We start from the raw sequence: 21,945 nt of genomic DNA, 5'->3' as shown, positions 1-21,945 counted from the left end.
CCCTAAAATAAAAAGGGCTCTTTTTATTTTAGTGAATGAAAAGAAATTCTATGAAAAGAAATTCTTAGTGAATGAAAATGATCAATAACCTAATAGAAAAAGAAGTGGAGGAAATGACCAAGCAGTTTAAAAATGAAGTAATAAAAATAGTCCTTAAGGGCTTCCCTGGTGGCGCAGTGGTTGAGAGTACCCCTGCCGATGCAGGGGACACAGGTTCGTGCCCCGGTCTGGGAAGATCCCACATGCCGCGGAGCAGCTGGGCCTGTGAGCCATGGCCGCTGAGCCTGCGCGTCCGGAGCCTGTGCTCCGCAATGGGAGAGGCCACAGCAGTGAGAGGACCGCGTACAGCAAAAAAAAAAAAAAAATAGTCCTTAAACATGTAAACTTCACTTAAAATAAGAAAAGTGCAAATTCAAACCATAATAAGATCTATTTTCCATCCATCACTTTGACCAAAAATCTAGATGCTTTTATACCCCAGTTCTGCTTCCTTTTATCTATCTAGAAATGTATTTCCCTCAGAATATGAGGTAGGTTCCTATGAATCACAGTAAGATCTTGAGAGATGACCATTTTCCCAAATTAAAAGGTTGCCCTTCTGGCAACACACACTGTTGCCAAGGTTGTGTGGCACTCATAGACTGCTGTTGGGTCATACAAATTAGCACAGTGCATTAGAAAGGCATCTGGCAGTATCTACCAAAATTATAAATGTATTCAATCCTTTGATCCAGTAATCCTGCTTCTGGGAATATCTCCTACAGATACAACTCCACATGTACAAAATGACATATATACAAAATTGTTGCAGCAGGATTTGGAACAGCAAAAGGTTAGATAACTCAAGTGTCCAGCCACAGTTGACTGGTTAAGTAATGTATGGTACATCCACACTAAGGAAGAACTCTATAAACTGATTTGGAGGGATCTTCAGGAGTGTGTGTGTGTGTGTTTGTGTGTGTGTGTGTGTGTGTGTGTGTGTGTGTGTGTGTGTGTGTGTAAAAAAAGCAAGATACGGAAGAATGCATTTAGTTTGTTCCTCCTTTTTTTTAAGAAAAAGACTACATATTTGGGACTTCCCTGGTGGCACAGTGGTTAAGAATCCTCCTGCCAGTGCAGAGGATACGGGTTCGATCCCTGGTCCAGGAAGATCCCACATGCTGCAGAGCGACTAAGCCTGTGAGCCACAACTACTGAGCCTGCGCTCGAGAGCCCACGAGCCACAACTCCTGAGCCCCCATGCTGCAGCTACTGAAGTCCGTGTGCTTAAAGCCCATGCTCCGCAACAAGAGAAGCCATCACACTGAGAAGCCCACGCACCACAATGAAGACCCAACACAGCCAAAGAAAAAAAAGACTACATATTTATATTTGCTTCTTTATACTTCAAGAAAACTATATAAAAAGAAGCAACTAGGGACTTCCCTGGCAGTCCAGTGGTTAATACTCTGTGCTTCCACTGCAGGGGGCGCGGGTTAGATCCCTGGTTGATTCCTGGTCGGGGCATTAAGATCCCATATGCCACGTGGTGCAGCCAAAAAAAAAAAAAGAAGCAGCTAAAAAAAGTTGCCTATGGGAGGTTAAGTAGGAAGAGTATGGAGAGATGGGGCAATAGCAAGACTGTGTACTTCTTTATATTGCTTTGAGTTTTGAACTGTGCATTCTACATACATGTAAAGCTGTAAATAAATTGTGTAGTAAGAGAATTTAAACCAAGAAAAGAAGAGAGCAATCAGAGGGATGTTAACTCCCGAAAAGTTCAGTATTTTCAACTTGGCACAGTTGTCGGCGAGCCTAGGCCTAGCCTCTTCCACCTCACACTTCATCTTCAAAAATCACCACATTGGACCTTCAGACATGCTTGAAGGGAGTAATATAAATAAATTGCCATATATACATATATATATACAAACTCAGAATTCACCTGAAAAACACAATCATTGTTTTGCAATGTTCATAGAATTAGTAGAAGGGCAAGGGGACAGGTGAGTCATGGCTTTTGAAAATGCCTGTTTTAAAATGAAAATTATTCTTTGATTATCTGTTATATTTGTACAGTTAGTTCACTCTGGAAAATCAGTTGGTAGCACATAGGGGAGGTTGAAGACTAAAGATGGGGTTAAAAATGGGCAGAAAAGTAACCAGATTATGAAAAGTGATTCTTGCAAACTGATTTATATGGTTGTTTTTGCCATCTATTTTGAAAATGAATTATGCTTTCCAGTCATATCTCATATTCAATTGTTGACTTGATTAATATGAGGGAGAATTTGTGATATGTTCTGTAAAATTTTTGCATATATCATTTTATTTTTTAGGGCTGCTCTTGAAGAAAATCCTTATTTCCGTTTGAAGAAAGTAGTAAAATGGTATTTGTCAGGATTCTATAAAAAGCCAAAGGTAATGTTTGTTTTACTTTCTATAGCCTTATATGTGTTCTTTATTCTTTATGTTATCTTTAGATTATTTATTAATAATTGCATTGCAGGGCCTCTTTCAGTTAGCAGAATTGCAAAATACTTGGTTATTTAGACCTGTATTATGATTGAAGTCATTTAATTTTATTTCATGTCACTACTGGAAAATTTTATAAGGATAGTTCCCAGATGATACAGTTAAGCCTATCTTGACTGGTTTAAGTTAGTACTTTGAATCTTCCATATTTATAATTTGAAACTTGTATGTTTTTTACTAGGGACTGAAGAAACCTTATAATCCTATACTTGGTGAGACTTTCCGATGTTTGTGGATTCATCCCAGAACAAACAGCAAAACTTTTTATATTGCTGAACAGGTATTAGAAATCCATGTTATAGAAATAAAACTGATTTGGAAGTTATTCAGATTTTTTTATAGAAAATGTTAACTCAGTAAACTCACTGTTGATTATAACCTTTCTTACTAGCGAACATTTGGTAAGATTTTAACCTCTTGGTACTGACTACTACTAAATACCATACTCTTAAGCTACATACTCTCTTACAGTCATGGAATCCTACGATAAAAAATAAATCTTTATTTTTATTGCTCTGCCCCCCCTCCTTTTATTGGACCAAATACTTCAGTGGTTCCCCAGTTCCTAAATCAAATTTACACCCATTTCTCTGACATTCAGGGTCCTCCATATCTTTCTAAATTTATCTCAAATTACATGCCTTTTTAAGCCCTCCACAGATTCACAATTAGATAATCTGATATTGCACTTTTTGCCTCATTATTTTTAAATTTAATTCTCCCACCCTATTATATCTTCCCAGCTATTCTTCATCTAAACAAATCCTGACCTGCTTACCTTTCATATACAGAATGTAAGGAGGATGAGAAGACTGTGTTATTTGAAAAACCTTCCTCTTCCCAAGAGATTTTGATATACTCCTCAGATTGAAACCACTTATCTGTATTAATTTTTTTTAATTAATGATTATACTGTCTTGTATTTTAGTTCACTATAATTCTTCACTAAGTTAAGAAGCTTGAGAAGCGTTTGATTTTAGTTTTGTCTCATTTCAAAAAACATGATATGTACATTTTGCAATATTAATTATTAAAATATTTGTTAAAGCTTTTGTTAGTTTCCTACAGTCTATTCAGTAATCTACATGAAGAATAGCCACTGTATTAGTTATTCATTGCTGTATAACAAATTCAAAACTTAACGGCTTAAGACAAAAAACATTTATTATCTCATGCAGTGATGTTCAGGAATCTGAGAACTGTTTAGCTGGGTGGTCTGGCTCGGGATCTCTCCTGAGGGTTGAGGTCAAGATATCAGCCAGCTTTGCAATCATCTGAAGGCTTACCTGGGCTGGAGGATTCTGCTTCCAAGCTCATCACATGGCTTTTGACAAGAGTACTCAGTTCCTTGTCACATGGGCCTCTCCATAGAGTTGTTCATAACATGGAAGCTGGCCTTTCAGAGCTAATGATCTTCGAGAGAGAGACACACACACACCAAGGTACATGCTGCATTATAACCTAATTTCAGAAGTGATATACTATTACTTCCACACAAACTAACTTTGGTACAGTGTAAGAGAAGCTCACCTTAACGGTGTGAATACCAGGAGGTGGGTTTCCTTCAGATACATCTTGGAGATTGGTTACTATAATCATCAATATTTAATTTTACTACTTACCAAATGTTTCTTTTAATTCATTATTAGAGTATGCTTTTAAGACTTGAACTTTTGATAATATCACAATAATATGCTTATATTATTATATTTTAATGTATTTTTCCTGTATTCAATAGGTGTCCCATCATCCACCAATATCTGCCTTTTATGTTAGTAACCGAAAAGATGGATTTTGCCTTAGTGGTAGTATCCTGGCTAAGTCCAAGTTCTATGGTGAGTTTACCCGTGTCTCAATCTATATGCTTTTCTGGAAGGTAGTATTTCCTGCTGAGCTTTTATACAGACAATGTCTTGGGCTGTTTTCAGCCAGGAATTTATATGTCATTTTACCATTTTTACTTGGGTAATGACCTTTCTTTTTCTGTTGTTTTTCTTTGCTCATTCATAAATAGAGATATGACTCATGTTATGTAAGTGTTCATCACGTACGTGTAAATTTACCACAAGTACCACTTATCAAAAGACAGAATAATGATTGCCCACTACAGCTAACCATTTTAGGCCATAATGTTTTGTTTTGTTTTAGTCTTTAAAAACAGGAGAAAGCATCTAAATACAGTTAGAATACTTAGTCCAGGGTCAGTCAGTAATGATATTTAACCTTGGATCAAGTAACATACTAACAAAAACTTTTCTAAGTATAAGGGAAAATAAATATGTACAGTAGGAAACCTTAATCTAAAATCTGTGACAATTCAAACAAACAAATCATCCCTTGATGCTTGCTTTGTTTGGGTTTTGGTTTTGATTTTTTTGCCTAGTTTTATATTTTGCTTGTTTCAGAGGGTGATGATTTTCTTCTGAAGGTTACGTATATTTGGGTTATTCCCTCCCCACTGAACCCTCCATCCCTCCATGCCCCTACCCTGACTATAGTTTAAATGGCTTTAGTGAATATGTGTTCTACCCTTGTAGAATTTTTATTGAATATCAGGTACATAGCTCACTTTCTGCAATTACTTCAGCAGCTGGCCTTCTTTTTTCTATGTTATAGTACATACAGTGTGTATATCAGAACTATCTGTTCCTTTATAATTTGAAAGAATTTACTAAATTCAAACTTTGTAGGGACAATTTTTTGGTAACTTCCTCATTTCTTCTTTGGTTATTGACTTGCCCATATAGAAACTTCTTGCTAGGAGAGTTTGATAGTTTGTATTGTTTTAGGAATTAGTTCATTTTCTTGAATCTAAATTAAGTTAAATTTAATGACATCTGGGTAGAGTATATTCCTCTTAACAAGTAGTCTCTTGACTTTTTTTTTTTCTTTTTTTTTTTCTTTTTTTTTTTGCGGTACGCGGGCCTCTCACCGCTGTGGCCTCTCCCGCTGCGGAGCACAGGCTCCGGACGCGCAGGCTCAGCGGCCACGGCCCACGGGCCCAGCCACTCCGCGGCACGTGGGATCCTTCCGGACCGGGGCACGAACCCGCGTCCCCTACATCAGCAGGCGGACTCTCAACCACTGCGCCACCAGGGAAGCCCTCTCTTGACATTTTGATGTACTAAATTATCAGTTTTTCCTTTGCTGGTTTTTGCTTTTGGTGTCACAATTAGAAAACCCTTTCTCTCTTCAGCTTATATAATAATTCGCTCACATGTTCTCATATTTTTATGCTTTCACTGCTCTTTAGTTTGCCTGAAATTTATTTCTTTTTATAGTGTGTATGAAGTGAAGCAAGATCACAACTTTCTCTTCCCAAAAGCCAATAAATTTTCTCAGTATTTGGTTTATTTATCACTGGTTTTTAATGCCATTATTTTCTATTTCAAGGGCTATCTTCTTGGATCTATGGATCTGTTTTTTCTTGTACCACTAGTCTTTGCCCTAAGAACCATTCATTTTTAAATGGCTTTCTGATATTCTGCAGAGCAGATAAAATATAGGTACTTAGTCACTTTGCTATGGGTTGAATAATTTATCATCATTTGGGAGAACTGCTCTTATTTTTCAAATGGTATGCATAAACCATCAATTTCATAATCAGAGTATCAGTTAAAATTTTGGAGTCCTGAATCCCAATCTTGACTTACCAAATCAAAATCACTGGGCTCAAGTATATTCTTTTTTAATATAAATTTATTTATATTATTTATTTTATTTTTGGCTGCGTTGGGTCTTTGTTGCTGTGCGCGGGGCTTTTCTCTAGTTTGGCGAGCGGGGGCTACTCTTTGTTGTGACGCGTGGGCTTCTCACTGTGGTGGCCTCTCTTGTTGCATAGCACGGACTCTGGGCACACGGGCTTCAGTAGTTGCAGCACATGGGCTCAGTAGTTATGGCTCGTAGGCTCCAGAGCGCAGGCTCAGTAGTTGTGGTGCATGGGCTTAGTTGCTCTGCGGTATGTGGGATCTTCCCAGACCAGGGCTTGAACCCCTGCCCCCTGTATTGGCAGGCAGATTCTTAACCACTGTGCCACCAGGGAAGCCCAAGAATATACATTTTTACAATCTCCTCAGGTAATTCTAATGTGCAGTAAAATCTGAAATGGCTTATGATATAATGTTAAGTGAAAAGCAGAGTACATATATGCTCTGAGTCAACTCTGCTTTAAAACATGTATACATTCATATATATGGGAAAAAAAGATGCAAGGAATTATATCAAGATTTCATGATTAACCTGAATGATGGAATTATGGGTAATTATCGTTGGATTTTTCAACTTTCCCACAAACAGCAAGTATTTCCTTTAAAATAAGAGAACATTCAGTTATTTTAAGATATAGTATGGTTATGAATACTATATAATAAGAGAGAAATGATTTTATGGTATACCAATACATGTATAAAGTTGGATACAAAAATCTATGTGGTTTTACTGTGTTAAGAATGTATGTGAACAACAGTGTCTGAATAAGGTCCTACTAGACCAGTCCTTCTCCTCTGGACATCTGGCCCTAGTACAGAAAGCAGCTATTAATACGTGAAAACATTCAAGAGCAATTGCAGGCCAATTTAGTGGAAAGTCCACAGTCATACAACAGAAATTATACAGAATGAATCCTCATTTCCGTGACTTTCAGCCTCAGGTCAGGTACAGTTAGCAGGGTAAACTGGTGGAAACATTGCAGCCTTTCTGACCTGGGGAACCAAACACTAAATTTGGAGAAACTGTGGCCACTGGACAGAGAACAGGAACCTGAAAAGTAAAAGAGCCAGAGAGGGGATCCTGAATTCTCTCTGCCTACCTCTCTGGCTAAATCCAGAACAAAACTGCCACCCAAAAAAAAACCAAAGTTCGTAATTTGAGTCCAACCGAATAATTGCATACTAAGACAAAAGAACAACTTTCATTGGAGAAAAATAATAGAATTCAGAGTCTCTACAACTCAACATTTATAATGTCCAGAATCGAATACAAAATTGCCTAACTTAAAGACCCAGGAAAATGGAACATACTCTCAAAGGAAAAGAAAATCAACTGAGACAAACCCCAGGATATACTGTTGGAAGTAGCACACAAGGATTTTTAAGTGGCTAAAATAAGTGCCCTTAAATAAGTAAAAGAAAATATGGTCACAGTGAATGAAAAAATTGTACAGCTTAGAAGAAAAGTAGAAATAGATATATTTCAAAAATTAAATAGAAATTCTAGAACTGAAGAATTCAGTATTTTAAATTAAAAATTCATAGAGTGAACTTTACAGCAGAGTGGAGATGATAGAGAAGAAAATAAGTGAACTTGTAAATAGATAAATAGAAATCCAATGTGGAAAGCACAGAGAAAAATTATATTAAAAAATGAACAGAGCCTCAGATATCTGTTATATAATATCACGTGGTCTAACATATGTGTTACTGGAGTGCCAGAAGGGGAGAGAAAATGGAACAGGAAAATAATGAATTGATGATGCTCAACATCACTAATCATTAGAGAAATGCAAATCAAAACTACAATGAGGTATCACCTCACACCAGTCAGAATGGCCTTCATCAAAAAATCTACAAACAATAAATGCTGGAGAGGGTGTGAAGAAAGGGAACCCTCTTGCACTGTTGGTGGGAATGTAAATTGATACAACCACTATGGAGAACAGTGTGGTGGTTCCTTAAAAAACTAAAAATAGAACTACCTTACAACCCAGCAATCCCACTACTGGGCATATACCCTGAGAAAACCGTAATTCAAAAAGAGTCATGTAAAAAAAAAAAAAAAAAAAAAAGAGTCATGTACCACAATGTTCATTGCAGCTCTATTCACAATAGCCAGGACATGGAAGCAACCTAAGCGTCCATTGACAGATGAATGGATATAGAAGATGTGGCACATATATACAGTGGAATATTACTCAACCATAAAAAGAAACGAAACTGAGTTATTTGTAATGAGGTGGATGGACCTAGAGTATGTCATACAGAGTGAAGTAAGTCAGAAAGAGAAAAACAAATACCACATGCTAACACATATATATGGAATCTAAAAAAAAAAAAATGGTTCTGAAGAAACTAGGGGCAGAACAGGAATAAAGACGCAGACGTAGAGAATGGACTTGAGGACATGGGGAGGGGGAAGGGTAAGATGGGATGAAGTGAGAGAATGGCATGGACATATATACACTACCAAACGTAAAATAGATAGCTAGTGGGAAGCAGCCACATAGCACAGGGAGACCAGCTCGATACTTTTTGACCACCTAGAGGGGTGGGATAGGGAGGGTGGGAAGGAGATGCAACAGGGAGGAGATATGGGGATATATGTATATGTATAGCTGATTCACTTTGTTATAAAGCAGGCACTAACACACCATTGTAAAGCAATTATACTCCAATAAAGATGTTAAAAAAAATGAGTTGATACAAAAGTTTTCCAAATATAACAAAAGGTATAAATTTACACATTCAAGATGCTCAAAGCATACCAAGCAGAATAAACATTAAGATGGCTAAACCAATGCATGCAGGATCTTGGTTCCCCAACCAGGGATCGAGCCCATGCCCCCTGTAGTGGAAGTGCAGTCTTAACCACTGGACCACCAGAGAAGTTCCCAACTCCCACTTCTTTAACTTCGAGTTCTAGAAAACTGGTGGAGTGGGAATCCATCAATGTCCTAGAGAAGGCAATACAGGGAATTTCCTGACAGTCTAGTGGTTAGAGAAAAAAAAAAAAAACATGGCTAAGCCAAGACACAATGTACTCAAACTATTTAAAGCCAAAGATCAAGGACAAATCTTGAAAACAAAAAGAGAAAAGCAATATAATGCATTCAGGGAAATAATGATTCTGTAATGGCCAACTTCTTATTAGAATCTGTGAAGAACTCAGGGAAATGGAACATCTCTATAGTGTTGAAAGAAAATATTCTTCAAGAATAAAGTCATTTTCAGATAAAATAAAACTAAAAGAATTTGTTGCCAGAAGAGTCATACTACAAGAAAAGCTAAATAAAGTTCTTCAAGCTAAAGGTAAATGATACTAGATAAAAACCCAGATCCTCAGAATGGACAGAAGATTGTAAGAAATGATAAGTATCTAGTAAATCCAAAAGACATTTTTTCTTACTTTTTCTTCTCAATTTGTTTATAATATATATTACTGTTCAAAACAAAGAATGTTAACATTGCCTTGTGAATTTTATAGCATATGCAGATATAACTATAGCATAAAGGCTTAAAGGAGAGTGGACATACAGATTGCAAAGTTTCTACATTTTATAAAAGTGGTTAATTTAATTGTAAGTGGCGTGTGAAATTTTAAAGATAAATATTTGTAATCCCTAAAGCACTGGTCCTCAACTTTGGGGCCCAGGAGACATTTGGCAATGGCCAGAGATATTTTGGTTTTCCAATTGGTATATCCAGTAGTTTGAGGCCAGGGATGCTGCTAAATATCCTACAATGCACAGGACAACCCACCACAACAAAGAATTATCCAGCCCAAAATAGCAGTAGCGCCACTGTTGAGAAACGCTATTTTAGAGCATGTGCGTGTGCACATGAGCATACACACATCCACACAATAATGACAAGCATAAGTAAAAAGCCAATAAGATTACTGAAATGAAATTCTAAAAAAAAAATTCAAATTATTTTTTAAAGTAGCAGGAAAGCTTGATCAAGGAATAAAAATCAGAGAGGAACAATAGAAAATACACAGTAACATGGCAGATAAAAAACCCATCGTAATTATATCAGTGTTAATGGTCAAAATAATCCAGTTTAAAGACAGATTGAATAAAACAGCAAGGATAGATCCACTTTAAGTGTAAAGACACAAATAGGTTGAAAGTATATGGATAGAAAAAATTAAAAGCTAAACTATGTGAACATTAAGTTCAAGTATGATTGAGTGGCTATATTAATAAACTTTTAAGACAAAAAGTTTTAAAGAGATAAAAAAAGGAGTATTTCATAATGATAAAAGGTTTAGTACATCAGGAAAGCATAATAATCACAAATGTATATCAAATCATAGAACCTCAAAATACATGAAGCAAAAACAGAATTAGGGGGGGAAATAGGCAATTCCAAAATCATATTTAGATTAACACTGTCTCCTCAGCAGATGATAAGACAACTAGATGAAATATAAGCAAAGACATATAGACCTGAAAAACACTATCAACACCTTACCTTAATTGATATTTCTAGAACATTACAGGCAACAGTTACAGAATACACATTGTGTTCAAGTACACATATGGTTTTTCACTGGTATAGATCACATGTTTGACCATAAAACAAGTCTCCATAAATTTCAAAAGATGGAAATCATACAGAATATGTTCTGCGACCTTTATGAAATAGAATTAGAAATAAATAACAAGATATCGAGGTAAACTCCAAATATTTAGAAATTAAATAACACACTTCTAAATAATTCATGGGCCAAAGAAGAAATCACAAGAGAAATTAGAAAATATTTAAGACTAGATGATATGAAAATACAGCATATCAAAATTTGTAGGATACAGCAAAAGGGGTGCTTAGAGAGAGATTTATAACTTTAAAATAGAAAAAAAGAAAGAACCAAATCAGTGATCTAACTTTTTACCCTATGAAGTTAGAAAAAGCTAATCAAATTTCAGGTAGGTAGAAGAAAGGAAATAATAATGAGCAGACATCAGTGTAGAAAGTGGACAGACAATTGAGAAAATCAGGGAACCCAAGAGTTGCTTTTAGACTGATCAAAATAAAGAATACAAATCAGGAATAAAATGAGCAGAATCACTACGGATCCTACAGACACTGAAAGGATGATAAGGAAATATTATGGATAATTTTATGACAATAAATTTGACAGCTTGGATGAAACAGGCAAATCCCTTAAAAAACACAAATTACCAAAACCGACCCAAGAAGAAATGTAAAATTATAATAGCCTTAAATCAGTGGAAGAAATTGAATTAGTAATTTTAAATCTTCCTTCAAAGATATAGTCCAGGGCTTCCCTGGTGGCCCAGTGGTTAAGAATCCACCTGCAAATGCAGGGGACACGGGTTCGGGCCCTGGTCTGGGAAGATCCCACATGCCGTGGAGCAACTAAGCCCATGCACCACAACTACTGAGCCTGTGCTCTAGAGCCCGCGAGCCACAACTATTGAAGCCCGCGCGCCTAGAGCCCGTGCTCTGCAACAAGAGAAGCCACCGCAATGAGAAGCCAGCGCACTGCAACAAAGGGTAGCCCCCGCTCACTGCAACTAGAGAAAGCCCACACACAACAAAGAAGACCTAATGCAGCCAAAAATAAATTAATTAATTTAAAAAAGAATTATAAAAAAGTTATGGTCCAGGCCCAGATATTTTGAGTTCTTGTAAATATTTAAGGAAGAAATAATGCCAATTCTGTACAGCTTCTTACAGAAGATAGAAGAGGAGGAAACACTTTTCAGCTATTTTATGAGGCCAGCATTGCACTAATCCCCAAACCAGACATTATCAGAAAACTGTAGATCAACATCTTTCTTGAATATACCTGCAAAAATCCTTAACAAATTAGTAACAAATCAATATATATAAACAGTAATACACACACATAATTGGATATCTAAAAATGTTGGCATATCACCTGAAAAACAATCAGTGTAATTCATATTAATAGAATAAAGGAAAATCATATCATTTTAATAGATTCAGAAAAAGCATTTGACAAAATTCAATATCCATTCATGATAAAAGCTCTCAACAAACTAGGACTAGATTAAAGGTATCTATGAAAAATAAATAGCCAACTTAATACTCTTATGTTGAAAATAGAATAATTTTTACTTAAGGTCAGGTACAAGGCAAGCATATTCACTCTCACCACTTCTGTATGAAATTCTGTTAGAAGTCCTAGCCAATGCAGTAGGCAAGTTAAAGAACAAGCATACAGATTAGAAGGGAAGAAGTTAAACCACATACATACCTGATCTATATAGAAAATCCTCTAAAATATACCACCATACTACTGGAACTAATGAGTGAATTTCGTAAGGTTGTAGGATACATGATCAAAATACAAAAATCAATTGTATTTCTATATACTAGAAATGTACACTTGCAGAATGGAATTTAAAAAACAACTCTGATTACAATAGTATCTTAAAAATAAAATATTTAAGAGTAAATTTAATGAAAGGTATATAAGACCTGTACACTGAAAACTACAAAGCATTGCTGAGGAAAATTAAAGAAGACAAGTAAATGGAGAGATCTACTATGTTCATACATTAGATTTTTCAGTATTGTTAAAGTGGCATGAAATGATGATACAATAACATGGATGAGTCTGAAAAATATTTTGCTAAATGAAAGAAATCAGACACAATAAACTACATATTCTATGATGCCATCTATGCAAAATTCTAAAATAGGCCAAACTATAGTGATAGAAACCAGACCAGTGGTTTCCTTGGGCTGGAGGAAAAGATTGACTGCCAAGGAGCAGGGAATGTGCTGGTGGAGGTTACGTGACTGGATACAATTGCTAAGACTATCAAAATGCACCATTAAAATGGGTCACTTACTGTATGTAAATTATACTTCAATAAAGCTCTCAATGGGGGAAATATATATATATATATGAAAAGCTAGAATACCATGAAATTTTATCATCAGTTGCATTTTTGTGGGTTATGCATATTTTAAATTTTTTCTATATTAGCCATAGTATTATTATATCAATTATACGTACTTAAAGCTTGGGACTTAACGAAGTAATGTGTCTTACAGATAAGAAATAATGTTTTTATTCAAAAAAGGGCATATTAAGCTATACAGTGAAATAGTGTTTTACTGCATGTTCTACATGTTTAAGATTTTTTTTAAGAGCCTCATGTAAAATAACACAACAAACATATAACGAGTACCTTTTAAAAGTACTCGTTTTGTAAGAATAGGAACATGGATCGAATATGTTTTGGGTATAAGTCAACACATATATGTTTGGACACATTGAGACTGAGACATTTTTAAGACATTCCACTGTAGATATCTGGTAGGTGTCCTAAATATGTTTTGTTTGTTTTGAATTGGCTGAATTATTTTTGTGAAACTTAAAAACAATATTTATTTCAGGAAACTCATTATCTGCAATATTAGAAGGAGAAGCACGGTTAACTTTCTTGAATAGAGGCGAAGATTATGCAATGACAATGCCATATGCTCATTGTAAAGGTAAATATTTTCTATACTTGAGTTAGGTTTTTTTTAAACTTCTTTTTAAGTAAGTGTATTTGACTGTAATTTATGTTTTGAGGTTGATGGAGTCAGCCTTTTGTTTGAAAGTGTCCTTGGTTTACAGATACTTGAGATCACTGTTATCATCTGAATATTTCTATGATGAATTAATTCACCACAGTGGATTTTTTGTGACACATACTTTATTTGGAAGAGGCTGATTTATAATAATGGAATTTCATTTGCCTTGTCTGCGAGTTGTAAAATTTGATGAAACTGCCCGCTGTTTCCAAATCCTCAAAAGTGATTTTTATCTTCTTGCGCCACCACCCCTTTTTAAAATTTTAATGCACTGCTTTTCATTGTAACAAGTTCTTTAAAATTTTTTCTCATCCTTGTTTGGCAGTTTGTTAAAAATTAATGTATTATGCTTTTTCCCCATTATTTAGTATACAGATAAAAGTATTAAATAATAACTATCATTTAAAACAGGCCAGGCACCCAACTATTCTGTGCACTTTACATTTATAAACTCATTTAATCATTCCAGCAGCCCTATAAAGTAGGTAATATTATCCCTGTTTTATGAACGAGGAAGATAAGGCAGAAAGAGGTTAATTTGCCTGAGATCACACAGCTCTGCAATCTGCACTGCTATGCTATATGGCATCATCTTAAACACTCAGCTTGGTCATTATCTTTACCCTTCTTTCCAACCCATTTCTTAAAAATAACTTTTTAGGGTAATTATCCTCTATTTTAGGAACTGATTCATGAAAACATAGAAGTTATTTAATATTACCTCATTTCACAGATGAAAAAACCAGGAGGGTTAAGAATCTTATCTAAAGCCAGACCAACTAGTTAGTAAGAATGCTGAGACTAAACTCTAGGCTTGTTGACTCCCATCCACTGTGCAGGACTGCCCACTTGTGACCTCAGGCTAGGTAATTCTTTGAGCTTCATGTGTGGTTCTTGAAATAGACATGAAGTGAAATATCTGAAATCATGAAATGAATTGATGAGAAATATACTTTTAAATTTTAAATAATTTAGAATAAATAAAATGATATTTCATGTAGAGAGATACCTAATGTCATACCCAAATAGCAACAGGGAAAATTTTTTTTTTCATAACAGTGTTTTTATTGCACGGAAAAAAGGAGAGATCATAACCCCTTGTGAATGAGGAAATGATTATTTTCTACCTTCGTGTATTTTCTAAGATGTGTTCTCCAAATCACTAGTCTCAAATTATTTTATAAAATAAGAATTCCATAGCCAAATAAATATGAGAAGCATTGCATAGTCTGTTCCTCTCTTGAAAATTAACATTGTGCATTTGCATATTAAAGGCTGCCTTAAGAGTTTAGTCCAACTTGGAGGGCATTATGCTAAGTGAAATAAGTCAGAAAAAGACAAATACTGTATGATATCACTTATATTCAATACATGGAATCTAAAAAATACAATGAATTAGTGAATATAACAAAAATAGAAGCAGATTCACAGATACAGAGAACACACTAGTGGTTGCCAGTGGGGAGGGGGGTGCATTATAGGTGTGGAGGACTAGGAGGTACAAACTATTGGTAAGATAGGCTCAAGGCTCAATGATGTACTGTACAACATGGGGAATATAGCCAAGATTTTGTAATAACTGTAAATGGGGAGTAACCTTTAAAAATTATATTAAAATTTGAAAAAGTTTTAAATCCTATCTAAAATGTTGAGTTTAAAAATCAAATTGGAGAAAGATATGTATAGTATGATTGTGTGCAAAATGAGCTTATGTGGTTTCTATGTATACATAGTAAAAATATACAAACTATGGGAATGATGAACATTCGGGAAAAAAAAAGTTTAGTCCAAGAACAGATACACACACACACACACACACACACACACACACACACACACACACACAGCCTGTTTAACTCGTCAAACTCAGAATTTCCCCAACTGTTTTTAGTCAAGAACCAAAATACGGAGATTTTTAAATTTATCTTACTTATACAGTTGATTCTTGTTATTTGTAGTACTTATGTCCTATAAAGTCACCACAGACACTGAATTAATGAATACTAAACTGTTGCTCCTAGAGGAAACACATGGTTAGGTTCCTGTGAGCCTCTTGTCACAGCATTTTCATCAACCAATCAAAGCATAACTTTGTTTCTTTTTAAAGACACCATATTACATATATACTTTTGATTCATTAGCATTGAACTAACAGCCAACAGCACTGTAACTCATGCCTGAACCAAGCTTTAACATACATATTTTCTCCATAAAGTACATCACAACCTTCTGTGCTTAGGAACACCAGATAGCACTTATTTGGGGGCCATTGTAAATAGTAAAATCACCAACAAAAAGCACAAAAATGTGGCACTAAATATACTGCAGAAAAGACACTTGTTTACTACATGAGTAATGAAGCCAGAAGTCAAGAGTCTCACCTTGTTTGACTTCAGCTTCAGTGTGCACATTGGACAACAAATATTTCACCACTCTGCACACGTCCATGAATGACTGCAAAAATGCTGTGGGTATTGATTTTGGGATTACTAATATATTTTAGTGAGAATATAAATTTGTAAATATAGACTCTGGAAATAATGTGGATCAACTGTTATCTATTCAAATCCTACAGAACCAACTTTATGTGTATATTATAGATTGTAATTGAGTAGGACAGAATCCTCTTGAATTATTTCTCTTAGAAGATTAGATTATAAAGTTCTACTTGTTATTAGCCAGTCTCTCTCTCTTTCTCTTTAACCTTTTGTCAAAATTGTTTTTTTTCTTTAGGAATTCTTTATGGCACAATGACACTGGAGCTTGGTGGAACAGTCAATATTACATGTCAAAAAACTGGATACAGTGCAATACTTGAATTCAAACTAAAGGTTAGTAGAGAATGATAGGAGGTATCATCTAATTAAAGAAGAGCTATACGATGTATATTGAACAAAGCATGATTTAGTTTCTAATTAAAAACTAAATATAAGAGCACAGAATTCATGAAAGGGCAGCCTTGGAAGATCCAAATCAACAGAAAGCCATGATTTGTTGTTTTTAATTTTAATTAATAAAACTGTTGGCACTATAATAAGAGATTTAAGAAGAGGATGAATGGAAATTTCTTAGTAAATTGAAACATTGCTTTATAGAATACCAAAAAGTATGTACCCTCCCAAGAAAAGTATGTATCAGCTTGAGCTATGCTGTGTACACTAACAGTTTTATTATTTACTATTTCCGCCTAACACTTTACTCTTAAAACTCACGAGCTTAGAAACAGCTATGTTCTGTTCCTTAGGAGTCCTGTGGGCCAGGAATTTGGACAGGGCATATTGGGGATGGCTTATCTCTGCTACATAATGGCTGAGGCAACAGTTAGGAAGACTTTCAGGCTATGAGAGACTCAACAGTTGGGGCCTGGTAACATCTGAAGGCTCATCACTTACATGTCTGATGACATGTAAGTCATCACATGTTGGGATGACTGAAAGACTAGGACTGCAGATCTGAGCACCTGTAAACATGACTTTTTCATGTGGTTTGTCTTCCTCACATCATGGGAACTTTAAGGTAGTCAGACTTCTTACTTGGCAGCTCAGGGTTCCAAGGACAAGTGTCCTGTGAGGAAGGCAGAAAAGCTGCATTGCTGTCCATGACCTAGACTCAGAAATCAAATTACATCATTTCCACCATTCTCTACTAGTTGAAGAATTATAAACCCACCTAAATTCAAAGGGGAGGGATGCAGACCCCACTTCTCAGTGAGAGGGTGACAGGATCTTATTGAGGAAGAACATGTGGGCTGAAGGAGGAAGGGCAGCTATAATTGAGGCCATCTTTGGAAAATTCTGTCTGCCTCAGCGTAAAAGGGAAATTTAAGACCTTTTCACAGTGTCATTGTTGGTGTGGGATAGTACATTACGTTTAGATAAAAATATTTCTATTAATTATTTAATACTTATGACTAAATTGCTCCTATGTTGATATCCAGCTAATCAGCAACTTTGCTCTAATAAAAAGGATCTCTTTAAGTATTATTTGATTCAATGCCCTTTGATTTTTTTTTCTTCTTAGCAGATTTTTTGCTTGTATGGTGATAATGATATTTGAAAATCATGACTAAAGAGGTCTTAAGTAATTTATGACACCTTTAAAGATTAGATTGGAGCATCAAAATTTTGTCAGTGAGGAGAAACATCAGTAAGGCAATATAGTAACTCAAAATATATTTCTTCTAATTTAATTTTCAGAAGGTTTTTTTGATTGGATATTGTTTTATTGTTTTGTTTTTAAAGGAGGGGTTGCTATTCAATAGATGAGTTAAGCCCCTTATGTTTACTGAGTTGTTACTGCTTAAAATATTGCAACATTGATAGAGTGCAGTCTTGAATCAAGAGAGAGCACAGGACACCAGTTATTTCAGTGTGATCTTTCTTAATGTTTGTTTGGGCTTCACATAGTCTGTTTTTATCTATTTTTTCCACAGCAACAAATTTAAATTTCTTTTTATTGAACATTTCTGACTAAAATTTGAGTCAGCATTTCACCATTTGTGCCTTTAACAGCACTGTAACTATACAGTTACTTTTGGGGGTTTTTTTTGTCTACATTGTATGTAAATATAAGTTAAAAGTAAAACGTTTCTTCAATATTTTTTCTTTTAAAAGCCATTTCTAGGTAGTAGTGACTGTGTTAATCAAATATCAGGGAAACTAAAATTGGGAAAAGAAGTCCTAGCTACTTTGGAAGGACATTGGGTAAGTATTTTTATACTGTAGCTTTACAAAAAGAATTCTATTCTGTGGGAAAGAAATTAAAAATCAAATTTTATAAGTTCACTTATCCCATCTCTAAAAGCATCACTATTCAACATCAGTTTCAATTTAACAAATATTTTGGTATTGCTCTGTATCAACAGTATTTAGTTTAATGTAATATTTGATCTTTCCAAAACTTTAAATCAGTAAAAGTAGCTAACACTTACATATCACGTACTATGTACTGCATTGTTTTAAAATGTTACTCATATTAACTCATTTAATATTTAGTATAATAACCCTATGAGATGAGTATTATTATTGTCCCCATTTTACAGAGGAGGACACTGAGGCACAGAGAGTTTAAATAATTTGTTCGAAATAGTGAAGTAAGATTTCCCCCCAAGCACTCTGGCTCCAATGCCGTGCTTTTACACACAACAGTATACTGCCTCTCACCAGAAGAGGCATTTCCAATTAGGGTTATATTTTCTTTTGAGGACCATGGAAAAGATACAGTGTTTTTTGAGAGCAATGGCTTTTATTTACTTCTCTGCTGACCTAAATTCATATTTACATAATTTTGTTAAGAGGAGCTTATTATATTAATAAAAAGGATTATATCATGCTACTGCCAAATGTACTCTCACTGTAAACACTGGTATATGCTTTTTTCTGCATTATAATCAGAAAATGATGAGAAATATGATGAGAAAATGAAGATGGACCTAGAGACTCAACTAAGAGGCTACAATGCTGTTATTTTTAAAATTTACTTCTATCTGAATATCATTTGGAAAAAAAGATAAAACTGTTTTTTAACAAATGAAATTTATAAGATTGTGCTAAGATTTTTAATGCTAAGAAAGGCTCTTAAGTTTTTCTACATATATTGAATACGTAGATGGTCTACAGCATCTCATTGTAGCTATAGCAAACACTATGCTCTACTTTGACAATTCAGAGACAGTTGTTGAGGTTTTTTGCATGTAATTGTCTAAAATTTGTTTATTAAGTGAAACTTCTGAAATCTCACAAACTTCCTCTGCATTCAACCAAGTTTTTAAATGAAAAGTATTAGGTATTTAATCTTAATGTTTTTATAAGAATGACAAGAGATTTGGGGCTTTTAGAAAAGTGCTAGTTATATTTGTTTTAAAAATGTCTTTCACTGTGGGATTGTCAGGAAGAAATTATTATTATATTACTAAACTACAGAATTCCCTTTTAAATAAAGATAATTCTCTACATTAATTTTTAATTTCTTTAAATATAGGATAGTGAAGTTTTTATTACTGACAAAAAGACTGATAATTCAGAGGTTTTCTGGAATCCAACACCAGACATTAAGCAGTGGAGATTAATAAGGCACACTGTAAAATTTGAAGAGCAAGGAGATTTTGAATCAGAGAAGTAAGTATACCACTTTTCAGCTCACTTCATGAAAATCAAAGAGTATTTTTTGTAATCCCTCAACAGTATGGTCACTTTTCTGTTTTTAATTCAGCAAAATAGTTCAACATTTGTGGGATTTGACAAGATTTTGTTTTGGTGTATGTGAATGTCAAATAATTATAACACAAATCATGCTGCTCTTCTGCAGCTCTAAACTAAACTTCCTATTTTTTCCTTTCTCTTCTTATCTGCTCCAGGGCTTATTTTAAAAAAAAAAGAGAGAGAGAGAGAAGAAGAAGAACAAAAACTTTTTTGTTTGCATAAAATGGTGGGACTAATGATTCTTGGTTTTTATCTGGCAGCTGTTTTCTAACCTGGGTTAGGCATGTAGAACTTTAGGCGAAGTGGTACAAAATCTACTTCTGTTTTGTTTTCTAAAATACAAAAATCACGCCACTGGATGTGCAGGCTTCTAGAGGACTTATATTATTTGGGGACTAATTAAGGCCATAATTTATGTTCTTAAATCATGAAATTCTTCCTGGATCTCCTATACTTTTACACCAAAAATATTGTATACATACTGCCCAATCGTATTCTTCTATTTCTTTCCTTGTGGTAGGAGAAGGGGGTAGCTGTGTAAAAGACACTCTACTAGGTACTTTATACACATTATGCAGTTTAGTTCTCACTACATGTTTGCACATGCATATCATTCTCTTCTCATGAGGATTCAAGTCTACGTGCACTTTCCTTGTATGCTCAAAATTGAGGTTTTCAAAGATGGAAGGTTACGTATGCACCAGTTCTGAAAATTCTGTTTCAGCTATAACCACGTGATGCTCTCCATCCAGAGTGAAACTTTGCCAAGGCATACGACAATTTTTGAGATGTGGGTATAATTTAATGTATTTTAAAGATGAGGAAAATGAGTCTTAGACAAGATAAGTAACTTTAAGTTCACCAGCCAAGAAGTGGCAGATCTAGGATAAAACCCAAGTCTATCTGATTCCCTAGCCTTTATTCTTTGAGCCCGACATGCTATCTTCCCAGATGGATAGAATACAGATATATTTTTAAGTATCTAGTAAAACACTAAACTTTAGTAGGGGAAAAGATTTTTACCTCAGTATTTTTTTCTGCTAAATCAATGTTCTCAACACTGGCTGCACATTAAAATCACCTGGGAAACATTAAAAAAAAAAAAAAAAAAAGCAATACTTGGGCCCACTCCCGGAGATTCTGATTCTTTTTAATTCCCTGACAAATCCTACACCCAAGGTTGAGAAACATGGCAGTATACTTCTGGATCTTTGAGGCCAGTGGATCCTAAACAGTATGTACAAGACTCATCTAGGGCGCTTGTTAAAAATGTGGATTCTTGAGCCTTCATTACATTTCTACCATGTGGATCAGCACCATTCACTTCCATATGTTTAAGAACCCATGTAATAAATTTCTCTGGCCAAGAAAAAAAATTGGTCTCCACTGTCTCACTCTATTCAAGGCATCACTTTTTATATCTTTACTTGTTTCTAAGCATCCGAGCATAAGTTTTCTCAAAGCCAAAAACCCACATGAGCATCATTTTCTCTCAAGGGGAGTCAAGCCTATTCCATGCAGATTTGATTTTCTGTTGTTCTTTTCAATATTATTTTTGCACATGTATTAGACTCTGGCAGCGGGTAACTCGAGCCATAAATGCCAAAGACCAAACAGAAGCTACTCAAGAAAAGTATGTTTTAGAAGAAGCTCAAAGACAAGCTGCCAGAGATCGGAAAACAAAAAATGAAGAGTGGACTTGCAAGTTATTTGAACTTGACTCACTCACAGGAGAATGGCATTACAGGTTTGCAGAGTAAGTAATTAAAAATTATATTACAAACAGTATCTCATAGTTTTTTGCCTTCATTTCTAGTTTTTTTTTTTTTTTTAATAACATCCTACAGCTTGGCTTGGGTTGTTATTCTTTTTAAGTTTATTTATTTTTCTGTGTTAGGTCTTCGTTTCTGTGCGAGGGCTTTCTATAGTTGTGG

General features: G+C 34.9%; 1 protein-coding gene across 4 annotated transcripts in view; it reads left to right on the top strand.

Moving 5' to 3' along the window:
• Window positions 1-21,945, top strand: part of OSBPL8 (oxysterol binding protein like 8) — a 187,813-nt gene that overhangs the window by 147,018 nt on the left and 18,850 nt on the right. For all 4 annotated transcript variants that reach the window (XM_029204668.1, XM_029204669.1, XM_029204671.1 and 1 more), the window contains 8 exons: window positions 2,319-2,400; window positions 2,696-2,794; window positions 4,253-4,349; window positions 13,629-13,727; window positions 16,545-16,642; window positions 18,425-18,514; window positions 19,791-19,927; window positions 21,582-21,767. In XM_029204668.1, coding sequence (XP_029060501.1) covers window positions 2,319-2,400; window positions 2,696-2,794; window positions 4,253-4,349; window positions 13,629-13,727; window positions 16,545-16,642; window positions 18,425-18,514; window positions 19,791-19,927; window positions 21,582-21,767 — 888 coding nt within the window. The remainder of the gene's footprint in view (window positions 1-2,318; window positions 2,401-2,695; window positions 2,795-4,252; window positions 4,350-13,628; window positions 13,728-16,544; window positions 16,643-18,424; window positions 18,515-19,790; window positions 19,928-21,581; window positions 21,768-21,945) is intronic.

Source organism: Monodon monoceros, unplaced genomic scaffold (assembly GCF_005190385.1).
Source record: "Monodon monoceros isolate NGI ecotype Baffin Bay Population unplaced genomic scaffold, NGI_Narwhal_1 Super_Scaffold_6, whole genome shotgun sequence".
Classification (NCBI taxonomy): Eukaryota; Metazoa; Chordata; class Mammalia; order Artiodactyla; family Monodontidae; genus Monodon; species Monodon monoceros.
Note: the sequence above shows the minus strand (reverse complement) of the source record. Positions and strands in the feature narration are given on the sequence as shown.